Raw genomic sequence first — 23615 nt, 5'->3', positions numbered from 1 at the left:
CCCCTCACGTGACCGCGCGGCGCCGTCCTTCCTCACGTGACCTCTCCCTCTCGTCCGCCCCCTGGTGCTCGCCTGTCGCCCTCTACACGTGACCCAGGGGCTTTGGGCCCGGCGCTTTGGGCGCCTCCGCGCGTGCTTACGCAGGTAGTGCGCGCGCGTGCGTCGGCCCTGACGCCGCTCCCCTGTCACGTGTCCGGGCGCCGCGTGCTCCCAGGGGCCCCCCGCGCAGGACCGGCTTCCTGCCCCGGCGTGCCTGCCCGGGCCCGAGCCGCGGCGTGCCTGCGGCGTGCGGAGAGGAGGCCCCGAGCCTCCGCGCCCGTCGGGGCCTCACGGCCACCGCCGCGGCTGGCTGGGCGAGAGCCCGGCAGTGGCTACCGGGGCTTGCAGGCGCGTCCCCGCCCCGCTGCCAGCCGGGCGTGTGACCTTGGGTTCATCACCGCCCCTCTGAGCCCCCGTTAACTCGTCTGTGCGGCGGCTCGGGTCGGGCCGTGCGCACATGGCCGGCTGCAAACGCCTGCGGGGAACTGAAGGGAGACGCCGGTGCAGTGCCCGCTCCCGGCCGTTCGGGGTGTGGCCGATCGCTGACCCTGCGCCTTGTCAGCCGCCGCGGGTGGGGACGAGGCTGGGGGGCTGCGTGGGTTTCCCTCGCGGGCCCGGGCGCAGGGCAGCACCGTGTGACCCGCCAACCTGAGCCACCACGGCCGCGGCCCAGCCTAGGCGGCGGCTGCTGCCTCTCACAGTGGCCCTGGCCCTCGCTAGGTGGCACTGCCACCGAGGACCGAGCGGCGGACGGTCCGCAGGCCCGGAGCCGGCCTCCTCCTGCTCGGGCCCCGGATTGGCCTACGGCGGGGCCTCAGCGCGTGAGCCGCTGGCCGGGTTGCCACCTTCCTCCCACCTGGGCTAAAACGAGTTAGGCTTCGTTGGGCGCGGGCTGCGGACCGTGGTGCTCGGTGCTGGGCTCGTGTATCTGGTCAGGGGCGGCTGATACAGCCCTTTGGCCAAGTTGAGCTCTGGGTATTTAGGGACGACTGGGACGTGTTCTGCTCTTCCTGGGGCCGTTTTTCTCCTTTGGGGAGCCCGAACGTGTCGTCCCCTTTGTGTCTGTGGGTGCACGTCAGTAGCATAAAAGGCTGTGGTAAGAATTACCGCTTACTGAGCACTTCCCGAGTCAGGGTATCTTGCAGGTATTTTTAGTCCCCCCAAAACTTAGCACGGTAGGCACTTTTATCCGTGTTTTACAAGTGGGGGGGGGGGAAGGAGTGGCTACCCAGGGGGACACAGCTAGTAAGCAGCCGGCTGGGCTTGTCTCCAGTCTGTGCCCTTCTGCCCCACTCTGCCTCCCTCTGATGCTTTCTCAAGAGGTTTTCACAGAGCTTGACCCCAGTCCTTAACCAAAAAACCTTTACAGATGCAGCCATTGGGAAAATTCTCAATTCCATATTTTTTTATGTTTTTGAAAAATTTTATTTTATTTTTTTTTTAAGAGAGAGAGTGAGCATGCGGGGAGGGGCAGAGGGAGAAGAGAGAAAATCCTAATAAGCAGGCTCCCCGCTCAGCTCAGTGCAGAGCTGAACGCCAGGCTTCAAGCACGACTGTGGAGATGACCTGAACCAAAACCAAGAGTCAAGATGCTTGACCGACTGAGGCACCCAGGCACCCCTGAATTCCCTATTTTATAAAGGGTTTTAATAGAAGGAAACAACCTGACGAGACACTCCCACAGTGTTGTACAGACTCCAGGTCCCTGGCGAGGAAACTCAGAAGTCGTGGTCAGCGAGGGGAGAGCTGTGTCTCCCTCTCTGCTGGTGGTTTCGCTATCTCAGCTCTCGGGCTGGGAGAGCCCTCTGGTCGAAGCCCAGTGTGGAGTCCCATCTGGTGTACTGAGATGCGGAGGGCAGGGCGTTAGACATGGAAAGTGTGGTCAGTCATCTAATGAACCCTTGGGTGCCAGGAAAACCGGAGTGAAGAAAACAAAACTCCCCACTCTTGTGGAGCCTGAGTTCCATTGGGGGAATCATGGCAAAGGAGGATCTGCAAAGCCAGCTGACTCCCTAGACTGAGAGAGGATTCCACCTACCACACTGAGGTAGCACTGAACGCGTCAGACCCTGTCCTCACCTTTCCCTGTGCCCAGCCCGGTGGGAGGTCAGACATACGCAGTCACTTCAGAGCAGTTACGGGGAGTGCCTCAGAGAGCAAGACTGCAGCTCTGTAAACGCATCCCACACAAGCGGCACTAAACCCTGAAGGCTAAGTAGCATTCCTCAGGGAGGAAAAGGGCTGGATGCCGTCCAGGCAGAAGTGATGGCGTGTGGGAAGGTTCTGAAGTCGGACGCTGGCAAGTTAGGAAGGGCAAGAAGGCTGTGTCTGGACAGAGTGACACAGATGGGGCAGGCAGAGGTTAAGTCTTGATAGATACTCAAAACCATGTTTAGGACTTTGGGCTTTCCTTTAAGATCAAGGAAGACCTTGACCAGGAAAGTTACTCAGCCTGTGTTTTGGTTTCTGTTCCTGTAACAGGGAGATCGTCAATGCACCCACCTCATGTGGTTACTGGGAGATGGGGCGAGATAACGAGAGAAGTGCTTAGAATGGTGTGCGTGGTAAAGAACTTTTAAGGTTTTTGGAAAGTGGAGGATCAGCTTACCTTGAGTCTCAGGAGAGGAGAGAGGGTAGGAAACGAGGCCAGTGGCGAAAGCAGGGTTGAGTTGTGGAGACTACAGTAGGTTATTCGAGTTTTAGTCAGAGTGCACTGGGAAACCATGGAAGATTTTAAGCTAGGAGTGGCATGATCTGATTTAAAATGTTAAAAGGCATTCTGGCTGCTCTGTGAAAAATGAATTGTAGAGATTTTCGTTCCTTTCTCCAAAAGGGCATGTGATATCAGAGTGAGCAGATGCACCTGTCTGGGACACAGTGAGTGCCCTTCTCCTTTGACTTGCTCCCAGAAGCATAGCATTCTGTCACAGACTCAACAAATATGTGCTGGGCACTTGCTCTTTGCCAGGAACTATAGGGTCACTGGGGAGGTAGTGACTCCTGGCACAGAGGGGAGGCTCCGTCCACGACAGCTGGTACTCACTTGACCCTGCCCTTGGGAGCACATGGTAATGGGTAAACTGGACGTAGATACGGTCAACTGTAATACAGCGTGACGAGCACGAGAATAGGGATCAGGAGCGGTCAGGGCCTTGAAGGGTGATATTAGTCAGGTTTGACTCCCAAGAAGGACTGTGAAGGAGAAATTACTTAGATAGAAATGGGGGGACACTCTGAAAGAACTGGGCTCCAAAGCAGAAGGAGATCGGGAAGAAAGGTAAGGGAGAAGAAGGGACAAGGAGAGGGCTCGGCGTGGGCAAGGGCGTGGAGGTGTTCACCGCGGCAGCTTTAGCCTGAGGCCCCAGGGCAACCCTGACAGTATCCAGCCTACAGGAGGTCAGTTTGCTAATACACCAGTAATTAAGAAACAAAAATCTTAGATCCACCAGTGTCACTTGGAAATTATTAAAGAAATGTACAAAAATTTTACCCACACTGGCATACACTCCAGCTATTAAAAATAGTTACCAAAGAATACTCACTGGCATAGAGAGTAAATGGAAAAGGTAGATTTACAGGGTGCTTTTTAATATTTTTTAATTTTTAAATTTTTTTTTAATTTTTAAAATTAAAATTAAAAAAATTGTTTATGAGAGAGCACAAGCAGGGGGAGCAGCAGAGGCAGAGGGAGAAGCAGGCTCCCCACTGAGCAGGGAGCCTGACATGGGGCTCGATCCCAGGACCCTGAGATCATGACCTGAGCCCAAGGCAGATGCTGAACTGACTGAGCCCCCCCCGGTGTACCGGGGTGCTCTTTTTAAAAAAATAAATAAAAATGTATGTGATTTAGTTATGAACCCAACAAATGCGTGTTTTTGTACACTGAAAACATGAACTAGTACGTTCGTGGCAGTAGTATTTTTAATAATTCAAAACAGGAAACACCGCGAATCCCACAGCAGTGGCGTGGCTGACCGAGGGCGTGTTTGCACAGGGAGTACGCTCAGCAGTGCCCAAGAGTCGCACTAACATAATGTCTAAAAAAACCACACAAAGATTACGATTCCCTTTATATGAAATTTAGCAACCAAAGTCAGTGTGTGCTGTTAGAAGTCAGAACAGTGGCTACTTTTTTTCAGTCATTTTTTAAAATTGTGGGACAATACATGTAAGATAGGATTTACTGTTGCAACCATTTTAAAGTGTATAATCCAGTGGCATTCTGTACATTGTGCTGTGTACCCACAATCTCTGTCGAGTTCTTGAACTTTAAGCAGTACCCCCCCCCCACTCCACCCTCTTTCCATGATGTTCCTTTTGAAGAGGATGGAATAATGACTGGGAGGGAACATAATGGGGGCTTCTGGGTATTGGTAATGTTCTATTTTTTTTTATTGGGCTGGGACTATATGGACGTGTTCATGTCGGGAAAACTGAGCTATACACTTGGAATTTATATATGTTTTTTATGTGTGTCATGTCTACACATAAATTTGGATATATGTAATATCTACCTATTTGTATAGATATTTATTATAGAGATAGCTACTGTATAGATGTTATTTTATTTAATAAAAGTATTTAATAAAAATATATTTATTAATGTATAAACATATTAGATATTTACATGTAAAGTGCTAATAGTCTTTTTTTCTAGGAGGTAGGATCATGAATCTTTTCTACTTTGTTTTGCTAATTTGTGTTTTCCAATTGGTTTTCATGAATATGTATTACTCTGGTAATATTTTTTAACAGTTAAGTAGTTTGTAAATTTAGGATAACTTGGAGGACCCCTGGACGGCTCAGTCGGTTAAGCATCTGCCTTCGGCTCTGGTCATGATCTCAGGGTCCTGGGATCAAGTCCCGCATTGGGCTCCCTGCTCAGTGGGAAGCCTGTTACTCCCCCTGCTTGTGCTCTCTCTGTGACAAATAAACAAATAAAATCTTCTAAAAAATAAGTAAAGGAAAATAGCATTAATTGTAGCACCTCGCAAGAGAAGATGTTCCTTACCATCAGGGACAATGGGAGTGACCCAGCAGAACTTTGCCGGGTCACCATTTTGCCTCAGGGCTGACGCTTGTAGATCCGTGCGTCTGTGTGCATGGTTCTGGCCCGTTCTCTCCCCGACCTCCTTTCTTTCTGGTGTGTGATGGAGACACAAGGGAGGGAGGTCCAGCTCTCTTTGACACCGGTGGTTGTACTCAGAGGACTCTGCCAAGCTGGAATTAAGCTTGAAGTAGAGCTCGCTTCTAAGCACGTAGACTGAAATTGGAACGAGGCACAGATTAGCATGGTTCCTGCACAAGGCTGACATGCAAACTCATGAAGCATTTCATCGTTTATTTGAAAACTAAAAATAATACACTTGAAGCGAAAGCTGGGGAATCTGAGAAGATAGAGGCCAAGGTGAGCAGGCCGGATGGACTGTCCCGAAAGGACCCCAGGAGCAGCCAAGGGCTTCAGGCAAACACGTGACCCTCCAGTCTGTCATCCCAGAAACAAGCAACCACTCCAGAGAGATTTTCTCAAGAGAACACTCACAGCCTTCCTCAGTCACCCTGCACCCACCGGAAGAGAAAAATCCTAAGGACTAAATACATCTGCGAGTACAGCTCCCTGGCCCCCTCATTCAGGACTTGGAAATGCCCTTAAGCTACCCTGTCTTGCTGGCTTCCTCCTCTTGGAAATCGCAGCTTCCTCTGCATCACCTGCAGATGCTCAAGCACTCTTACCTTCCCCTCCTCGTGGCAGCCAAACCGTGACCTCCTTAAGAGCTGGGTGCTTTGATCACTGTATCCTCAACACCTATACAATCCTTGAAAAACAGTAGATACCCAATAAATGTTGATCTGAATTGTCGAAGGAGGGTCTTTTTCCCACCTTTGACCCTTTCATCAAATGGAGTGATTGCACATATTTCTTCTCTTTTCCTTAACACTTTTATTCTCCACTCTTCCTCACTTCCAAGATTTCTTTAGTTCTTAGGAGATCATTACATGTTTATGTAAGCATTTATCCCAGAGTTTGTGGTGCGGGTCTGTGCCCACTGCCATATGCATCACAGGGCCTGTGGCCACCCACTTCTCCTTTTCTGGTACTTGTCTTGTTTTTGCCCTTCAATTTCAGGAACTGAGGACATGTTAAATAAGTTGCTTTTTTTTTTTTATAGCAGTTTCTTGGATTTATTTATTTATTTTTGATTATTTATGTATTTAATTTTTTTTACAATAAACATGCAGCATATTTGTAATGAAAATGAACACATCATCAAAAATTCATAAAACACACCCAGTATGAAGCCAGTGTGTAAGCCATCACTGAGAGTAACAGGCAATAACAGATTAAAGCATCAAGTACTAGCTGATAAGAGAAGAGAAAGCCTTATAAAGGACCTACAGCCATCATGGACATACCAACTAATATCAGGTACAGAGAAAGCAGCCATTGATTGTCTCAAGGCAATGGGCTGGTGGAGGGAGCTTTTTCTTGGAAACCATGACCTCAGTGATGTTTTACTTTAAAATAAATATCCTGATTTTCTTAAATCCAGCTTCGACCACAGTATGATTCATGTCCAAATGAGTGTGATGATACGGTGTATAGAGGAAGATTTAGCTGAGCTTTTAAAAAGGAATTTTCCCCTACACACTAGAAGATGCCGTCCTATACTGGCCCCTTATCTTAGTTGTTGAGCCCTCATGACAAGCCTGGCACTGTGCTGGTTCATGATCTGGTAGCAGAGGCAGCCACCGCCTTGGGGTGGCTCCTTCATCCACTGCACATCCTTTGCAAACATATGGCAGGACACTTGTCATAGTTCTTGGTCACATACAGCTTCCTTGAGGAAGTGACATTTCTGTCAAATGTTCAAAGTTGACTAGAAGGTGGTTGAGGGAAAACAGGTGATAAAGGAGCCAAGGGAACGACATGTTAAAAGGTCCTGGAGTGTGGAGGATGGGGCAGGGGGTGGGGTGGATAATGTCCATGATCTTGAAGACCTCACCAGTAGCTGGAGCGTGGAGCTGGGTGTAGTGGTCCAGATGAGGGTGAAGGAGTAGGCAGAGAGGGACTCAGAAAGAGCCTGGACGTGTGATAAGGCTGCTTTAGTCAGGAATCTTAGTTGTAAGTGACAAAAATCCACCAAGAGGAAACCGAAGACTTAACTGCCTTTCGTGGTCAAGACGTCATGGAGCTGTGAACCCCGGGCTCATGCTCGCTCTCCCTTGCATCAGCGTCACTCCTGGGCTGGCCTCTGAGAAATGGTCCTCTGACCCCTTTGTTACACAGAACCCAAAGACGGAGTGCAAGGGAACGGGGGTGAGAAAGGCTAATTGATAAGGGCCACTTTTCCTTCCAGTCTTGAAAGCTGCCTTCTCTTCAGGCCCCCTGGGGGAGGGCAGGAAGGCTGACCTTTGAGGGAGTTCATGGAGGTAGAGAAGGGGCAGGTGAGGGGTTCTGTTTCCGGACTCCAAAGCTGTTTGCTTTTGAAAAATAGCCGACCCACAGCCCCCTCTCTCTTTCTGGAAAGGCCTAAAATGCATTCTCTCAGCCGCATCCTGAGCCTTCCAAGGAAACAGGGCCATTTGGATTGGTAAGAGCCAACAAGGAGGGCGGGAACCCCAGGAACTCCTCCCGACTCCCGCCCCTCATTCTGGCCCTCGGTCCCCTAGCGCTAAGCGGGTCCTGACCTATTTGTCTTACTCGCGCTGCTTCTCCTCGCCCTTCTGAGTCCTTCAGGTCCCGCCCCAGAACTCTCCCGGCCGGTGAGCTAGCTGAGCAGCAGGACGTCCCACCCAGGGACCCCCTTTTTTCCTGGGCTCCGGCGCTTCCGCCTCCGGGGCGGAGACTCCTCCCCCTCACCGTCCCAGTTGTGTTCCCTGGAAGAGCGGCCGGAAAAGCGTCCGCCTGCTCCGGCCGGGGCGAGCGCGAAGCCGGCTCCCCCCGCCGCCCCGCCGCCCCGCGGCCGCCCGCGCGCAGGGCCCTTCCGGCGGCGCGGGCGCGGCTTCAGCACCGCGGACAGCGCCCCGCTCGCGGCATGGCCCTGCGCTCCGGCCCCGCGGCGCTGCTGCTGGGCTTCGGCCTCCTCGGGCTGCGCGCAGGTAAGAACCGGGCTCCAAGCTGCAAGGGGGAGCCCCAGCGGTAGACGAGTCTACGGGGGGACGCCTGGGCGACGGAGCTGGGAGGAGGACATCCCCGAAGGAGTAGGCGATGCAAGGAAGCGAGGGAGACCCGGGCAATGGTGGTGGGGAGGGCGTGGGCAAAGGGAGGGAGGAGGGAGGCGATCTCCCCAGGCTTTCTGGGGTGGCAGGAAGGCACACTCTGTGGCTGAGATGCCATTTGACTTCTCGTGAAATATTATCTCCAGAACTATATCTGGAAGGGCACCCTCCCTTAGCTCTCCATCATTTTCTGTGCCCCACACTGGGCTCCTGATTCTGGCCACTCCACAGGGGCAAGACAGGGGAGAGAAGTGACTTCTCAACTCTCTTGTAGGGTGGGATGGAAGACTTGGAAGGGAAGGCGCTCTGCCAGGCTAAGGGCCAGGAAGGAGCTCTGCGGGGTGGGGGTAGCTCTGTGCAGAGCTGCGGGAGAGACAGTCTGTGGAGGGGTGGGTACAAAGGGCTTGTGCAGCTAACCGAGCTTCCCACAACTGCATGCCATCTCCTGGGCGGGGGGCTCCCGTATGTGTGGAATTTGTGACTGAATACATGTTCTGAGGCCCAGCGCAGGCAGCCCAGCATCCACTCCAACCCAGCGCCAGGGAAGGTGGGGGTGGGGTGGGGTCACAGCCCCGGTCACATGTGGAGGCGCATAATGTTACTGGTTTACATAGATGGGCCCTGACTGAGGTGGGACATAAAGAGCTGTTCCCTTTCACCTCCATCCAAAACCCTCCTTGAACTGCAGGGATCTTTTAGAAGCCATGAAAACATGAAATCGCAAGTGTTTTGAAACCACAGTCTGAGACCTTGCAGGAAGAGCAGGTCTGTACTAATCCTTGCAGAGTGGGTTTTTAGTCAGGAGACATCTGTGTGAGGCTGTCTGGTCTCCCTGGTCGGTGATCTCGGAGAAGGCTTCTCTGGGACTGGCCCTCGTGGGATAACCTAAGCATCCTGCTGCATCCTTAGGGACGGAGCGGTGGCAAGCTCCTGTTCTGGCCTGGTTGCCCCACTTGCCTAGGGAGAGTGGGCTGCGAGGTGCACCCTCCTTGCCTACTTCCTTCCTTCCTGCCCCCTGCCCCCCTGCCCAGGAGTCTGGGGTACTGACACAGAGGAGCGGCTGGTGGAGCATCTCCTGGATCCTTCCCGGTACAACAAGCTCATTCGCCCAGCCACCAATGGCTCTGAGCTGGTGACGGTACAGCTCATGGTGTCCCTGGCCCAGCTCATTAGTGTGGTGAGTGCGGGTCCCAAACTCTCTGCCCAGCTACTCAAGTCAGAACAGCCAGAATGTGTTCATGTTTGTGCTTACTCCTCCGGAAATCCCAAGGCTTGGGGAGGCACGGGAAGGACCGTGGGTGGTTGCAGTGAGCCTGCAGGCTGCGGGGCCTTCTCAGCAGCTTCTCTTCTTCCCTGCAGCATGAGCGGGAGCAGATCATGACCACCAATGTCTGGCTGACGCAGGTTAGCGCTCTTCCTGCCCAGTCCACGTCCCTGGTTTGCTCTTCCCGCCTTGTTTTTGTTTTTGTTTCGCATGTGCTTTCCCTCACTTTTAATCTCCTCAAAAAAGGCAGAAAGGTATAGACTTTGGAGAGCTAAATAACTGGATCTGAAACTTGGTGCTTCCACTCACCGGCTCGGTGAGTTTGAACACGTTAAACTCTACAGGATTCGTTTTCTTATTTGTAAAATGTAGATTCTTATATCTTGGCTTAGATGTGCAAATTACCAGAGAGTATCTTACGAACCACATTTGCTGGGCCGAGAAGTCACTGTGGGGAGGGGATGGCTTTTCAAATCCTCCTCAATCCAGATTGCCTACCCTCCTCCTGTCCTTGACCTTGAGCCTCAGCAAGGTCATGGGCTTGTAAGCTTCCCTCTCTCCCTTTCCCAGGAATGGGAGGACTACCGGCTCACCTGGAAGCCTGAGGAGTTTGACAACATGAAGAAAGTTCGGCTCCCTTCCAAACACATCTGGCTCCCAGATGTGGTTCTATACAACAAGTAGGTGGCCTTGGAGCGATGGGAAGGCCGGAGGTGACCCCAGGGGTGCTCTGAGAGGGAAGGGTCCTAGGGAAAGTGAATTAGCTCATGCTGCCGGACAGAAGGGATTTCTCGCTGGCACAGACAGTGCAGGCGGACAGACCCAGACTAGTGAGGTGTAATGTGGAGAACCCCGACAACTCCAAGGTGATTTGGGCCATGGCCAATCCCCTCCTCGCCAAATCTGAGTCCCACTGCTGGGAGCCGCAGTGGGATATAGACAGGGATTGACAGCCCCAGCGCCTATACTGATTTAAGAATAGGCTTTCCTGGAGGATTGTTCAGGATCAAAGAACCTGGAGGCCCTAGCGTGTCCTCTGGGTTCTGTCCCCTTTCCTGCAATAATCCCACTTACTTCCAAGATCCCAAATCACTAGTGGGTGCATCTCCTGCTCCCACCTGCCCTGTCCCCCTCATTGCCTGGGGTTCCTTACTCTGGCCTCCCTGGCTCCCCCAACTTCTCCACTGGCGTGAGGAGCAACCCGCTTGCACAATGCATGACAAGTGGCAGACAGCCCCCGTCATCCTCCCTCTTCTGCCTCCAAAAGGCCTCACAGGCCTCCTGACCACCAACTCACCCAGATCCCCTTCTTGCTCAATTCCTGCCCCACCTCCGTATACTCCTGGATGGTTACTCTCAGACCTGGGTTTCCCCTCCTCCGGCTCAGGGCTGGCTTGATGGGTGGGGTGCAGGTATGCGTGCGCCGGGGCTCACTGCTCCTCCCTCGGCAGTGCTGACGGCATGTACGAGGTGTCCTTCTATTCCAACGCCGTGGTCTCCTATGACGGCAGCATCTTCTGGCTGCCGCCCGCCATCTACAAGAGCGCCTGCAAGATCGAAGTGAAGCACTTCCCGTTCGACCAGCAGAACTGCACCCTGAAGTTCCGCTCGTGGACCTACGACCGCACGGAGATCGACCTGGTGCTCAAGAGTGACGTGGCCAGCCTGGACGACTTCACCCCCAGCGGCGAGTGGGACATCGTGGCGCTGCCCGGCCGGCGCAACGAGAACCCGGACGACTCCACGTACGTGGACATCACCTACGACTTCATCATCCGCCGCAAGCCGCTCTTCTACACCATCAACCTCATCATCCCCTGCGTGCTCATCACCTCGCTGGCCATCCTGGTCTTCTACCTGCCGTCCGACTGCGGCGAGAAGATGACACTCTGCATCTCCGTGCTGCTGGCGCTCACCGTCTTCCTGCTGCTCATCTCCAAGATCGTGCCGCCCACCTCTCTGGACGTGCCGCTCGTCGGCAAGTACCTCATGTTCACCATGGTGCTCGTCACCTTCTCCATCGTCACCAGCGTGTGCGTGCTCAACGTGCACCACCGCTCGCCCAGCACGCACACCATGGCGCCCTGGGTCAAGGTCGTCTTCCTGGAGAAGCTGCCCACGCTGCTCTTCATGCAGCAGCCGCGCCCCCGCTGCGCCCGCCAGCGCCTGCGCCTGCGGCGGCGTCAGCGCGAGCGCGAGGCGGGCGCCCTCCTCTTCCGGGAAGCCCCCGGGGAGTCGTATTCCGGGTCTGCGCGCGGCGGGGCGGGGGCGGGCGGCTGCGGCCTCCGAGCGGCGGTGGACGGCGTGCGCTTCATCGCGGACCACGTGCGCAGCGAGGACGACGACCAGAGCGTGAGTGGCGCGGCCACGCAAGGCTAACGGGAGTGCAGGGCGCGGCCGCTGCGGCCTCCTCGGGCTCTTCTCCGTGGGCTTTCGGGAGGCGGCGCCGCGGAGGTCGGTACGGAGCTCGGTACGGAGCTCGGTACGGAGCTCGGTACGGGCCCGAGCGGCCTGCGGCGGGCAGGACGCGGAGGAGGCCTTTCTGGCTTTGCGGCTGGCTGGTGGCCGCGACCCCAAGAGGCCCACCCCCGCTGGCCCCCCTGAGACCGGGCTGGTGACTGGTGAGCCTAGCTGTCGGCGCAAAGGGCCCTGGGTCCCTCGTGCGCCCCACTGGGGGCGGTCGAAGGTGGGCGGGGGCAGAGGCCCAAGTCCACAGCCGTTTTCTGCGCCTTTGGGACGGCCTGGTGAATTGTGGCGGAGGGGCAGGCGGAGGTGGGGTCTTCCCAGAGCAGCCCCCCGCCTGTGCGCACCCCGGCTCTTTCCGTCGCGGCGCCGCGGAGAGGGACCCCGGGAACCCCGAGCCCGCGCAGGGCAGAGTGCTACGGGCCGGCAGCGGTCAGCGGTCAGCCATCAGCCTTCGGGTACCGGGCGGGGTCCGGGCTGTGGCTCGGCAGTGGTTGCCATAGTGACCGGCCAGGTTTCCGCTAGGATGCAGCAGTTCGGATTTGGTGGGGGGAGGAAGGGCGGCTCCAGCACCACCGCTTGGGGGGTAGGGGTGGGGGCTTGAGAGCCTGGCGTTTCCGTTCCCCGGGAGGTCAGGACCGCGGTCTGGAGCTGGGGCTTGGCCCGGGAGCAGCGTACGTGCCTGATGGGCGGAGGGTGGGACCAGCACGGGGGAGACGCGGCGGGCGAGCGCGGGGGCTTAGCCGCCGCGGGTCCCGCCCCCGCCGCTTCCTGCCGCAGTCCTCTCGGTGCTCGGTGCAGTGGCCTACTTGGACGCCGCACCGGCACATCCAAGCCCCAGTGCTCCATCTACAGCCCCACCACCGGCTCGCTTCTCCTGCGGTCTCCCCATCTTACAGTAAATGGCATCGCCGTCCACCCAGTGGTTCAGACCAAAAACCTGGAGTGATTCTTGACTCTCCTCTCTCGCACCTCCCCCACCGTCCAGATCAGCGGAAGTCCTGCCCTGTGTTCACAATTTCCAAAAGACTCAGCTGTTTCTTTCCGCATCACCTCTCCGGGCTACTCCCCCGGCTCTTCCCGGACCGGGGCCGAGCCCCCTGGTCGTCTCCCTGAGTCAGCTCTGTTCTCCATCCAAATGCACGATGTGTCCTTCTCACCTTGTGCCTTCTCCCTTGCTCAGGTCACTGGCTTACTTGGCCGACTAGTCCCAGCGAGCAAAACTCTGTCCTACCTGAGGATGTTTGCACACATTGGTCTCTTGCCTGGAATGCTCTTTTTTTCTTTTTAGAAAGTATTACTGGGGCACCTGGGTGGCTCAGTCAGTAAGCATCCGACTCTTGATTTTGGCGCAGGTCATGCATGAGCTCAGGGTTGTGGGATTGAGCCCCATACCTGGCTGCACTTAGTGGGGAGTCTGCTTGAGATCCCCCCCCAGCTCCCAGCTTTCTCTCTCTCAAGTAAATAAATTAAAGAAAAATATTATTACTATTAATGTTTGCTCTCCTGTTTGAGAGTAAGTTGCAGACATTGCGACCCTTTATCCCGAATACTTTGGTGTGTCTGTCCTGAGAATAGGGATGTTGTCTTGCATAACCAGGATCAATGATCAAATTCAGGAAATTCAACATCCATATAATATCTTTAACTGATAGAAAATCCATATTAAAAGTTTTCCAGGGGCGCCTGGGTGGCTCAGATGGCCTCCTGGTCCTGGGATTGAGCCCCATGTTGGTCTCCTGGCTCAGTGGGGAGTCTGCTTCTCCCTCTCCCTCTGCCTCTCCCCCTGCTCATGCTGTTTTTCTCTCAAATGAATAAATGAAATCTTTAAAAAAAAATGTTTTCCAACTTTTGGGGCACCTGGGTGGTGCAGTCAGTTAAGCATCTGACTCTTGGTTTCTGCTCAGGTCATGATCTCAAGGTTATGAGATGGAGCCCCGCATCTGGCTCTGTGCTCAGCTTGGAGTCGGCTTGAGATTCTCTCTCTCCCTCTGCCTACCCCCGCCGCGTGCACCCACTCACTCTCAAACAAATAAATCTTAAAAAAAAAAGTTTCCCAGCTTTCACAGTAATGTGCTCTGCAGCGCTCCCCAGCCTCATCCAGGATCTCGGATTGCATTCAGTTGTCCTGCCTTCTTTCGATCTGGAACAATTTGCGGGCTGGCCTAAGGGCCCTCAGTTTGGGTTTGTCTGATTGTTTCTTTCTTTGCTTTGTTCCTGCCATGGCTGGCTCCTTCTTACCTGTCCAATGTGACCTTCAGTGTCCCTTCCTCAAAGAGGCCATCCCAGACCACACCCTCCGTGTCTCTCAGTTCTTTGTTTCTTCATCAGCGTCTGCCAGCGTGTAAATTTCATTCTTGCTTATTTGTGCCCCTTTCCCTCCGTGGACGATAAGCCGCAGCCCACGTTTGTCTTGCTTTTGGTCACGGCTCGTGCCTGGCATGGTGCCAGGCCCGTGGCAAGCACAGGTGTGGCATGCATAAGCCGTCAGTCTGCAGCCGACCGAATGAAGGTGCACAGCGACCTCCTTCGTGGCCCCCAGGTGCACTCAGGCCCGAGTGGGGCAGACCCGTGGCAGCTATCAGACCCCGACGGTATCCTCTTTCCGACGGAGTGATCACATCTGGGGACCAGCCCTCCCTCTCTGGGGACCGTGTGCTGGAGGTGGTGCTGCCGGGCGGGGTTCCCCAGGCAGTCACGGGAGGAGGGAGGCCTGCAGAGCCAGGCATGCAGTCAATAATTGGACACCCATTCACTGGCACTCTGTCACTGATGCTGGGATTGCAAAATGAATCAGCTAGTGTCCCTGTCATTTAGGAACTTGTAGCTGGTTGGGGTGGGGGTCGGGTGGCAGCCATGCAAATTGAAATGGTGATACAGTGCAGTGAAAATACTGTGATCGAGATGTGTCCACATGCTGAGGGAGTCCAGAGAGGACAACGGTTTGCTCTGATCAGGAGTGTCAGGAAAGATCACTTCAGAGAAGAGGTAACATTTGATTTGGGCTTTAAAGGATGTGTAGGAGTTCACCAGGCAGAGAAAGGGAAGACCAGAATTCTAGACAGAAAGGCGACTCAAAGGCACAGAGACTTGAGAGCACACGTGGGGCTTTGGTAAGTCGGGGTCAGAGGGTGGAAGAGGGTGGTAAGTAGGCGTTTGTCATGGGTGGGTCGTGGATCCAAACTTAGGACTTTTTGGATGGGCCCTGGAGGCCGTGGGGCCCGTGGAGGTTCTAAGCAGCCAAGTTTGGAGCCATGCTTTGGAAGAGTCGCTGTGGGGTCATGAAGGGAGAGGAGTGAGGTGCGTGTGTGTAGTGAGACCAGCCCGTTTCCATTTCACTCCTGTCCTGCATCATGTGACTGATCCCCCGGCCTCCTTTGTCTCCTCTGTCCAGGTGAGTGAGGACTGGAAGTATGTCGCCATGGTGATCGACCGCCTCTTCCTCTGGATCTTTGTCTTCGTCTGTGTTTTTGGCACCGTTGGCATGTTCCTGCAGCCTCTCTTCCAGAACTACTCCACGGCTACCTTCCTGCACGCAGACCACTCGGCTCCCAGCTCCAAGTGAGGCCCCCCCCAGCTCCTCGCGGCTTCAGCCCTTGGCCTCAGTGGACTGTAGTTTTGGGCAGAGGAGGGACTAGTGAGCTACAGGCGGAGTGGGCACCGCCGCGGACCCAGGCTTTCCCGCCCCCTGAGCCCCTCCCAGCACCACTGGCAGCAGGCGGCCAGTGCGCCCTGGCGGCTGGACCCACTGCCGGCCTGTCTTCTTACAGCAGCCAGACGGGAGTGCTGCTGGCCCAGCGTGGAGGCTGAGGAGTGGAGATGTTGGGCCTTCCGCTCTGAGGGAAGTGCGATGGGGGAGGGGCCAGGTTGGGGCAGAGTCCCAGGGCCTCTGGCCCCGTGCTGAGCTGACACAGTGTGGTGGTCTGACATCATAGGAGCTCAGAGCGACCCGGCTCAGCCCCCACTGAAGGACAGTGTCTGGGCTGGCGGGCCTGTCCAGGGGCTCATCTGGAGCTGTGATCAGACCCTCGGGGGCCCTTTGGCCCAGTCCCGCAGCCCCTTGCTTCTGTGGGCTACAGAGCCCAGCCCCAGGTCCTGGCACCCCTGCACTTCCCCCCACGTCCTTTCTTTTGGGGCGGGCCAGGCCGGGCATCAAGCCCCTGAGTTTGGAGTCTTGCGGTGACCTGCTTGGAGCCCAAGGCCAAGTCCTCCAGCTGTGCACACGACATGAGCTGTTGGCTGTCTCTCCCCACCTGAACTGACCGGCTCTTTGGAGTCAGGAACGTAAAGCTGTAGCTTTCAGCAGACCTAGCCGTCCTGCCACAGCAGAGGGGGCCGGGTAGGAGAGAGTCAGCCCCCCCACCCCCCTGGCCAACCCCCCAAGCAGACCTGAGCTGGGTGGAGCAGAACCTTGTTGCCGCCGTCGTTGGCTCCTCAGAAAGCATGGTCTTTGCTTCTGTCCTGTCGGCGGATAGAGGCGGTTTCCTGACACTGCTCCCAGGGACCAGCTGGGGGCCACCTGGCCTTTTAGCTTAGGAAACAGACCTCTGACGGACCTGTTGCCCCCACCCCTGCCACGTGACTGGCTCTGATTTGTGGTCCCAGCCTTTCCTCAGTGCCAGCAGGTGACCAGTCACAGAGCAGCCAAAGGGCAGGCCGACTCAGACCACGCTGTCCTCTGGAGTCCAGCTGGACTCCCGCTTCTGCAGGCGTGGGAGAGGTGGGGGTGGTGGTGACGGGCTGGGGGGGACCAGACACTGTCGGTTTGGGTTTTAGTCCTGACTCACACCGGCTTGCTCAGCCCCTGGGAGCAAGTCCCTTTGCCTCTCTGGGCCTCAGCGACCTCATCTCTGAAATGGGGACAGTTGTGAGGAGGAAGCCCAGTCTGTACTTGATGGAGACTTGACGAGTGTGCAGTCCGGAGGTGGGCAGAGCTGGGGGCAGTGGGCTCACCTGACTGTCCTGGCAGCCTTCCTCGCACGCCCTTCCTCTCCTTCTCTCTTCCTTGACAAACCGAGTCCCGTGAGCCAGGGTGGGGGTCTGGGGAGCCGGGGACTGAAGGAGCACAGCCGAGAGGAACTTCCCAGGGGCTGCTCGGTGGGTCTGACAGCTGTGGCTCTCTGGAGTGCCTTCAGCAAAGCGTCGTTCTGTTCCTGTGCTGAGCTCCTCCCCAGACAGGTGTGTGCTCGGGGCCTCTGGGCTGATGTCGTCTTGTCCTGGCTGTGGACGCTCAGCCGGCCGCAGGGCAAGATGTGCCTCAGCGCATTTCCCCACCTGCGGATGGGGGACCTCTCTTCTGAGCAGGCATCTCGGCACTGCGGAGACCCCCCTCTTCTAGGGCAGCAAACTGAGAGTTGACTGTGTTATGTCTGGACCCCCTGCAGATTCATAGCCCTGGGGACCCGAAGAGCAATTGGAAAGGAGCCCTCCCTCTGGAGGGCGGGGTGCCAGCCCGAAGCCCTGGCTTCTGGCTCTCCCGGGTTCCTTGCTGCGGCCTGGGCCATGTGACTGTGCTTGTCCTTGCTTTGAGTACTTCCTGCAAGGGGCTGTTGTCCAAGTAAGTCACCAAAAATGCTTGAGGGCCTGAAGGCCAGCAGCTTGCCCAGCTCTCAGTGAGCCTCTGACATGTAAGGAAACCGAGGCCTGGGAACTGCTGCCTGACTTGGGACAAGCATTGTCCCTTCGCTTCCTTTGGTGTTGGCAGGAGCTCCCTGCCCCTTCCATGGGGGCCTATCTTTGGAGAGAATCAGGTGCCCAGTTCAGTGTCCCCAAGCTGGAGAGGGCGGTACAGACCCTGGACTGAAGCCTGAGCGAAGTGGGCTTGGGAGGGGCTGCTGAGGAAGCGGGCGGGCGTTGTCTCCGTCCGAAAACCGCTTTGTCCTATAAGCGGGCCTGTGCAGACTGCTGTGACGGTTGGTGCCACAGCAGGAGGAAAACAGTTTCTTGGTGGCGAGGCGTCTAATACTTCAACAGCTGGACTAAGTCATCGAAAACTTGAAAGCAAACAGGACACGGCTGCCTCCCAGCTGGCCTGCTCTGCAGAGGAAGCCTGTCCGTGCAGGAAGGGCAAGAGGCAGGGAATGCTCTGGGCAGGCTAGGGGCTTGACTCCTGTCTCCTCCCAGCCCCAGGCCTTTGTTCCGCACAACAGCCTGCGGGGAAGGGGCCCCTGTCAACAGGAGACTCGTGCAGAGCCTCTCTGAGCTGCCTGCACGGCTGGGCCTTGAGGCGGGCTACGGGAAAGCAAGGGGCACCTCTGATTTGGTCCCTGGCCAGAGTGCACTCAGCTCCAGCTCTCAGCCTCTGCTTCCAGGTGCCCGGGCCACGGCCACGTCGTCCCTCAGCCCAGCAGGTGCCAGGTGGTCACCTGCCCAGGCCGGAACGAGAATTAGCAGCACGTTTCCATGTTTGTCCCAACAGGCCCGAGGGGCCAGGGTGAATGTCACACGGCTCCTAAGGGACTGTAGGTCTAGGAGTCGTCGCTAGGATGCCTCACTCACCCACCCCCAGAGTCCCCCCCCCCCACCGGCCTTGGCCCCCCTTGTCTGTGCTTCTGGAATATTCGCACTGGTCTACCCACTCCAGGCCAGACTCCTTAGGAACTCAAGATTCTCGTAAAGAAATTTGTTTCCAAACACGTCTTGTCTCTCTTATATTTGGGGGCCAGGGTTGGCAAATTTGGGAAACTGGGGGGAGGATGCTAGAGAAATTGGACTCATGAGGCATGAGAGACAGTACAAGAGTCTGAAGGTCGGCGGGAACTAATTGCTGTGATTGGTGCCTTACAAGGGCGCTGGTCAGACGGGAAAGAAATGGCCCAATGGCTGGGCCGAGAGCAGACGGAGCCCAGAAATAGCTCCTGGGGGGCCTCTTAAAGAAGGGCCCTGGAGGCAGGGTCGGCTGGGGTCTCCTCACAGCTCGGGTGCACGGGGAGGGCAGGGCTGTGGTCTGTGCAGAGGCCGCACCTGTCCCCAGAACCCTGGTTTGCTCTGCGCCCAGACCTGGTGGCGGCATGTGGCCCCTGGCGGAAAGCAGGGTAAGGAGCCGACGGACACTGCTCCTGTGGGCAGCCCTGCGGCTGAGGGCTCCCAGTATGTCCTGGGGGGGGCAGACATCCAGCTGACTCAGCCCTGGGTCCCGGGGGGTCATGAATGTCGCCCCCACACAGCTGTGGTCCTTAATGTGCCCCCGAACTCGTCACTGGCCCTCCTGGCCTCAGCTGTCCCATCTGTCACGGACGGGGAAGGAGGCTTCCCTGTGATTTTGTGTCCTCTGGGAGGACAGTGTTTCTAAAAAGTCAGGGACGAATGTGGTGGAGACTCTGACCTGAATCACAGTGTGGGAAGGGGCACAATCTCTGTGAAAGTCACGCGGAGAAATATCCCAGTGCCTTCCCTTGAGACTGTAGCCCAGCCGATGCTGGGCCCACCAAGACCCTGTTCTGAACGTGCTGGGGGGCGGGGGCTGGACAGAGCACGCCTGGTGCGTGCGATTTGGGGGGTGGTCTCAGAGAAGGTTTCCCTGCTCCGAGGACAAGGTGTTAAGCTGTGGGCTGTGTTGGGGCACTGGGGGTGTGCAGCCCGTGGCAGGCAAAGGGCGGCCCTGTCCCCAGAAACCGCAGGGCCACGGCCCCCTCTGCCCCCATCCCTCCCCCCGGGAAGCCAAGACTGGAGACCTAACAATTCAGGTTCTCTTTATTTATGAGGAATGTATATTAGTTACGGTTATCAAGGGACACATCAAAGCGGAATCGAAGACCCGAATGCAACCGCGGGGCGCCCAGTCTGTGCTTGGGCTCTTCCCATCTGCTCTTGGAGTCGCACCAGGACCCAGACCAACACAGTCGCTCCACGTGAGTAAAGGAAATAGCTTCGAGCAGCGACAATTTTCACAGGTGATTACTCAGAATGCACAACAGCCACAGTTCAGACAAATCAGCTACAAAGATCATTTAAAAAAAGGAAGAAGGGCGTCCTGGTTACTAAGAACAAAGACTGGACAAGAAAGTAGAGCGCTGTGCAAGGGAGCTCTGTCCCTCCAGTCCTGGGGGCCGCGGCTGAGCCCCCTTCCTACAGCAGAAGCCGGGGCATCTCATCTGACCTTGGGGCGAGCGGGCCTTGGCCATTTTGAGGGCCCCTGGGCTCCCGGTCCGAGCTCTGCTGGGGATCCTAACACCCGAGATGGAGCAGAGGGTCTGAACGTTCTGCGGGGTCAGCAGGCGAGACCCTCCAGCCTGAAGAACCAGGGGACAGGCTGCCTCTGGCAGGTACGTGTGGCGGGACAAGGACCCCCCCCCCCAGAAGACAGGCACCGTGTCCCCACCAGTTCCTTGGGACACCTGGCTGTTCCACAGAGACATCTTTAGTATGCTTTAAAAAAACTTGGGTGTTTTTTTAAAATTTTGGTCAATTTTTGGTCAAAAGCACAGAGGGAATAATAGCCCACAAGAACTAAAGTGTGAGTGTGGGCGTATCTACCACTGCAGAGGGGTCCAGACGGGGCTGCCTGGTGGCAGGGAGTGGGGCGCCAGGCAGGAGGGGCGACCATCTGAAAGCCTGGCCCTGAGCGCCGTTGGGTGGACACAGACGTGGCTCTGGTCTGGCTGACGCAGGCGCGGAGCCGGGCTCCAGAGAGGCTAGCCTGAGGTGTAGACGGGGGTCCCACCTCACATGGTTTTGGCTGCTGTCGGGCGCCAACCCTGCACAGACTCCCTTACAGGCCTTCTGAAGCCGTCTGGCAGATAGAAGCACTTGCATCAATGAAAAATTAGGTCTGATTTTAAAATCTGTGCAATTATAGGTTCTCTGTAGCATTTTAAAAACTAATGAACCCATGACTTGGTCAGCTCTCCCTGGTGTCACGGTCACGAGAAAGATACCGGGCGGTGCCGTGATCTGACCCAGCATGATTGTTCTGCCCTTCCTCTCAGTCCTGATTATCTGAGCAGAAAGGACTTGGGTGCAGGACCTCCCCCACCCGTGGGGTGGGGTCTGTGGCCCTGCTCTGCCCCGCCGGCAGCATGAATCCCCAGGAATGGCTCGGAGGACAGCCGGGGGTGCGGAACTGTGAGGCCGGTCCGGGCCGTTGGTGTCACCCCCCCCCAACCCCAGGCTCTGCTCCTGCAGGCGCGAGCCCTAGGCCGTGCCAGCCCCCTCTGCTGCCCAGCCCCCAGCACCCCCTGCTCACTAAAGTGCAAGACCCAAAGGTCACTGGGCGCCCCCTGCAGACCCCGAGGCACCCAGCCCGGTGATGAACTGACTGCACTTGTGAACTCCTGCTCTCATACCTGTGTCACCGAACTCTTGAAGTTCACCTCTTACCCTCTTGGAGGAAAAGGAGGAACTTAACAATCATAAGAAGGGAATCGCAAAAGGGCGGAAGGGGACGGGGGACCCGCGGAGTCCGCCAACGAAGCCGCTGGCCCTGACGGGACTCCGCATGGACCGGGCCGACCCAGACGGTGAGAGGTTGGTGCAGCAGACACGAGGGGGAGGAAGTGGAAACCAAAGTGGGGCTGAGCGGGAGACACTTGGTGGTGGGCAGGAAGGGAAGACGTGCCTCCCTCCCCGGGCGAGGGCAGGGGGTGGGCGGGCGGGCCTGGCCCCCGGCAGAAGCAGGGCACACAGGAACGTAGCTTCCAGTGTCCCCAAGGCGCTTCCACCAAAAGAAAAAGGAGAGGAAAGGAACGGCCCCCCAGACGGACGTGGTGAGGAAAGGTACGGCCCACCTGTGTCGCCCCCCAGCCCCCGGCCCCTCACACGGGGCAGAGGTAGAAGTTCTTCTCCTCCTGAGGCTTGCTGAGCCAGTTCCCGTAACCCATGTCCTTCAGGCTCTTCTTGAAGTAGTTCTTGGCCACCTCGTAGTCCCGGGCGGCTCTCTTGGCCTCGCCGTAGGACAGTCTGAGGAGGTCCCTGCGGCACCGGAAGGAGCAGAGTTTCTTGAACAGGAGGAAGATGTTCTTCTTGGAGACCCGGGACAGTTCGTTCCGCGGCCTGCAGGAACAAAAGCACTCAGTCCCCCGGGGAGCAGAGGCGGGGGGGCGGGGGGGCACGTGGGCCGGGGCTGGGGTCCCAGACCGGGTGGCTCCTCACCCGTCCACGGTGCCCCTGGTCCCGTCCAGGATCTCCAGGTCATAACCGTCCGCCAAGCACCAGTTGACGCTCGTCTCCTTCGTCTTCCCCGACTGTCTTTTGGAGTCGTACACACTGACGCGGCCAACCTAGGGGCCCCGGGGGCGACAGGGGAAAGATGGAGACCTTCCAGAAGGTCCTGCCGCGGGGACTCGGGATCTTCCCCCTCAGCTAGGATTCTGTTTGGCAAAGACTCTGGTCGTAGGAACCCCGGCTCAATTCGGTCGGGTCCCAGACTAAGAAGCAAGCCCTTGGCGTCCAAGGGGACAAAGGGACCAGCTCCCGGGACAGCTGCGGACGCTCCTTCCCCGCTCCCCGCGAACTCAGGGAACGTGGAGGGTCTACAGCACCTTGGGGTGGTTGACAACGAAGGGGGGCCGCAGCCCGTCCTCGAAGGCACTCCCGTCTCTCGTCACGCGGCAGCATATGGCCCGAGTCAGATGTCCCTGGCTGAAGAGGTAACCTGCCCAGGAAAGGGAGGCGCGCACCTGCGTCTGCCCGGGGCCTGCCGCGGGGCGGGGGCGCGGGGCGGTGCCAGTGGGCGCATGGCCCCACGGACGCAGGCACGACATTTCGGGCTCCGGGGGGGGGGGGGGCGCCCCACGAGGAAGCCCAGACCCGGCCGCTGGAGGCCGCGGCGGTTCCGGGGCCCTTACCCAGCGTCACGGACTTGAGGTACACGGGCTGCAGGAAGTGTGTCAGCAGTGCCCCCTGCAGGCCGAGCACGTTCCAGCGCAGGATCTTGTCGCTGCAGGACATGGTGCGCAGTCTCTCCCCGAGCCGGATGCCGTCCCACGTGGGCACGATGTCGCTGGACTCCACTGGGATCGTGCCTTCCCCTGTGGAGGGACTCGGTCAGAGCCATTCCCCGGCGTGGCATTTAGACCCCTCACACGGGCGCCAAAGCTGCGCACAGTCAGGCCTCACAGATCCCATAGCACCTACTACGTGCTGCAACCGTGGGAAGCAAGACCGGGAGGTCCTGGTGCTCCTGGAACGTTCGTGAGGGTGAGGGGCAGAAAGGGACAGAATGACAGACACCGAGCAGAGCAATACAGACAAGGACTCTGAACAACATGCTCAAAGGCTCGCAGGGAGTGATGGTGGCCGATGGGGTAGGGGGACCTCCAGGAACAGAATTGCCAGGGTAGCAAAGACACCAAGGAGAAGCAACAGCTGAGTAAGACAGTTTCAGACACCGAAAACAGCACGAGCAAAGGCCCTGAGGCAGCGACACGTTCAGCTGTCCATGTTGCTGACAGCCAGTGGGCCTGAGCCACGTGCGTGTGTGTGCAGGCCTGGCTTTCATGTGAAGTGCGGTGGGAAACTATTATAGGGCACTGTTTTGTTGTTTTAAATAACAGTTTTATTGATATAATTCACCCATTTAAAGTGCACAGCTCAATAGTTTTTAGTATATTCATAGGGTGTGCAACCCTCCCCACAGTCAAATTTAGAACCTTTCATCACCCTCAAAAGCAGCATCGCCACGTGTGCCAAT

At 56.9% G+C, this 23615-nt stretch overlaps 2 protein-coding genes and 1 non-coding gene across 12 annotated transcripts in view; 2 read left to right on the top strand and 1 right to left on the bottom strand.

The window, feature by feature from the left end:
- Window positions 1-5279: 5279 nt before the first annotated feature.
- Window positions 5280-5382, top strand: LOC113245444 (U6 spliceosomal RNA). The gene has a single exon (XR_003312702.1). It is a non-coding gene; the product is annotated as a U6 spliceosomal RNA (small nuclear RNA).
- A 2693-nt stretch (window positions 5383-8075) lies between these two features.
- CHRNB2 (cholinergic receptor nicotinic beta 2 subunit) lies at window positions 8076-16358 on the top strand. The gene is made up of 6 exons (XM_026485301.4): window positions 8076-8139; window positions 9291-9436; window positions 9619-9663; window positions 10094-10203; window positions 10975-11875; window positions 15381-16358. Exons 1-6 carry the CDS (start codon window positions 8076-8078, stop codon window positions 15549-15551), a joined length of 1437 nt encoding a protein of 478 aa, XP_026341086.1. The 3' UTR covers window positions 15552-16358.
- A 3302-nt stretch (window positions 16359-19660) lies between these two features.
- ADAR (adenosine deaminase RNA specific) overlaps window positions 19661-23615 on the bottom strand; it is a 38192-nt gene continuing 34237 nt past the window's right edge. For 7 of the 10 annotated variants that reach the window (XM_044379054.3, XM_057314895.1, XM_048225403.2 and 4 more), the window contains exons 12-15: window positions 22771-22953; window positions 22465-22577; window positions 22076-22203; window positions 19661-21976 (exon numbers count right to left, since the gene is read on the bottom strand). In XM_044379054.3, coding sequence (XP_044234989.2) covers window positions 21739-21976; window positions 22076-22203; window positions 22465-22577; window positions 22771-22953 — 662 coding nt within the window. In that variant the 3' untranslated portion in view covers window positions 19661-21738. The remainder of the gene's footprint in view (window positions 21977-22075; window positions 22204-22464; window positions 22578-22770; window positions 22954-23615) is intronic. The other 3 variants (XM_048225402.2, XM_026485296.4, XM_048225400.2) reach the window with 1 other exon arrangement.

The sequence above is a fragment of the Ursus arctos genome, unplaced genomic scaffold (assembly GCF_023065955.2).
Source record: "Ursus arctos isolate Adak ecotype North America unplaced genomic scaffold, UrsArc2.0 scaffold_2, whole genome shotgun sequence".
NCBI classification, from domain to species: Eukaryota; Metazoa; Chordata; class Mammalia; order Carnivora; family Ursidae; genus Ursus; species Ursus arctos.
The sequence above is the reverse complement of the archived record's forward strand: the minus strand, read 5'-3'. Positions and strand labels throughout refer to the sequence as shown.

Bases quoted from the DNA above. Each gene is read 5' to 3' on its own strand.
- CHRNB2 (XM_026485301.4), top strand. From the start codon at position 8,076: ATGGCCCTGCGCTCCGGCCCCGCGGCGCTGCTGCTGGGCTTCGGCCTC. The intron at 8,140-9,290 runs GTAAGAACCGGG...CCCCCTGCCCAG, and splicing joins CCTCCTCGGGCTGCGCGCAG to GAGTCTGGGGTACTGACACA. The intron at 10,204-10,974 runs GTAGGTGGCCTT...CTCCCTCGGCAG, and splicing joins GATGTGGTTCTATACAACAA to TGCTGACGGCATGTACGAGG.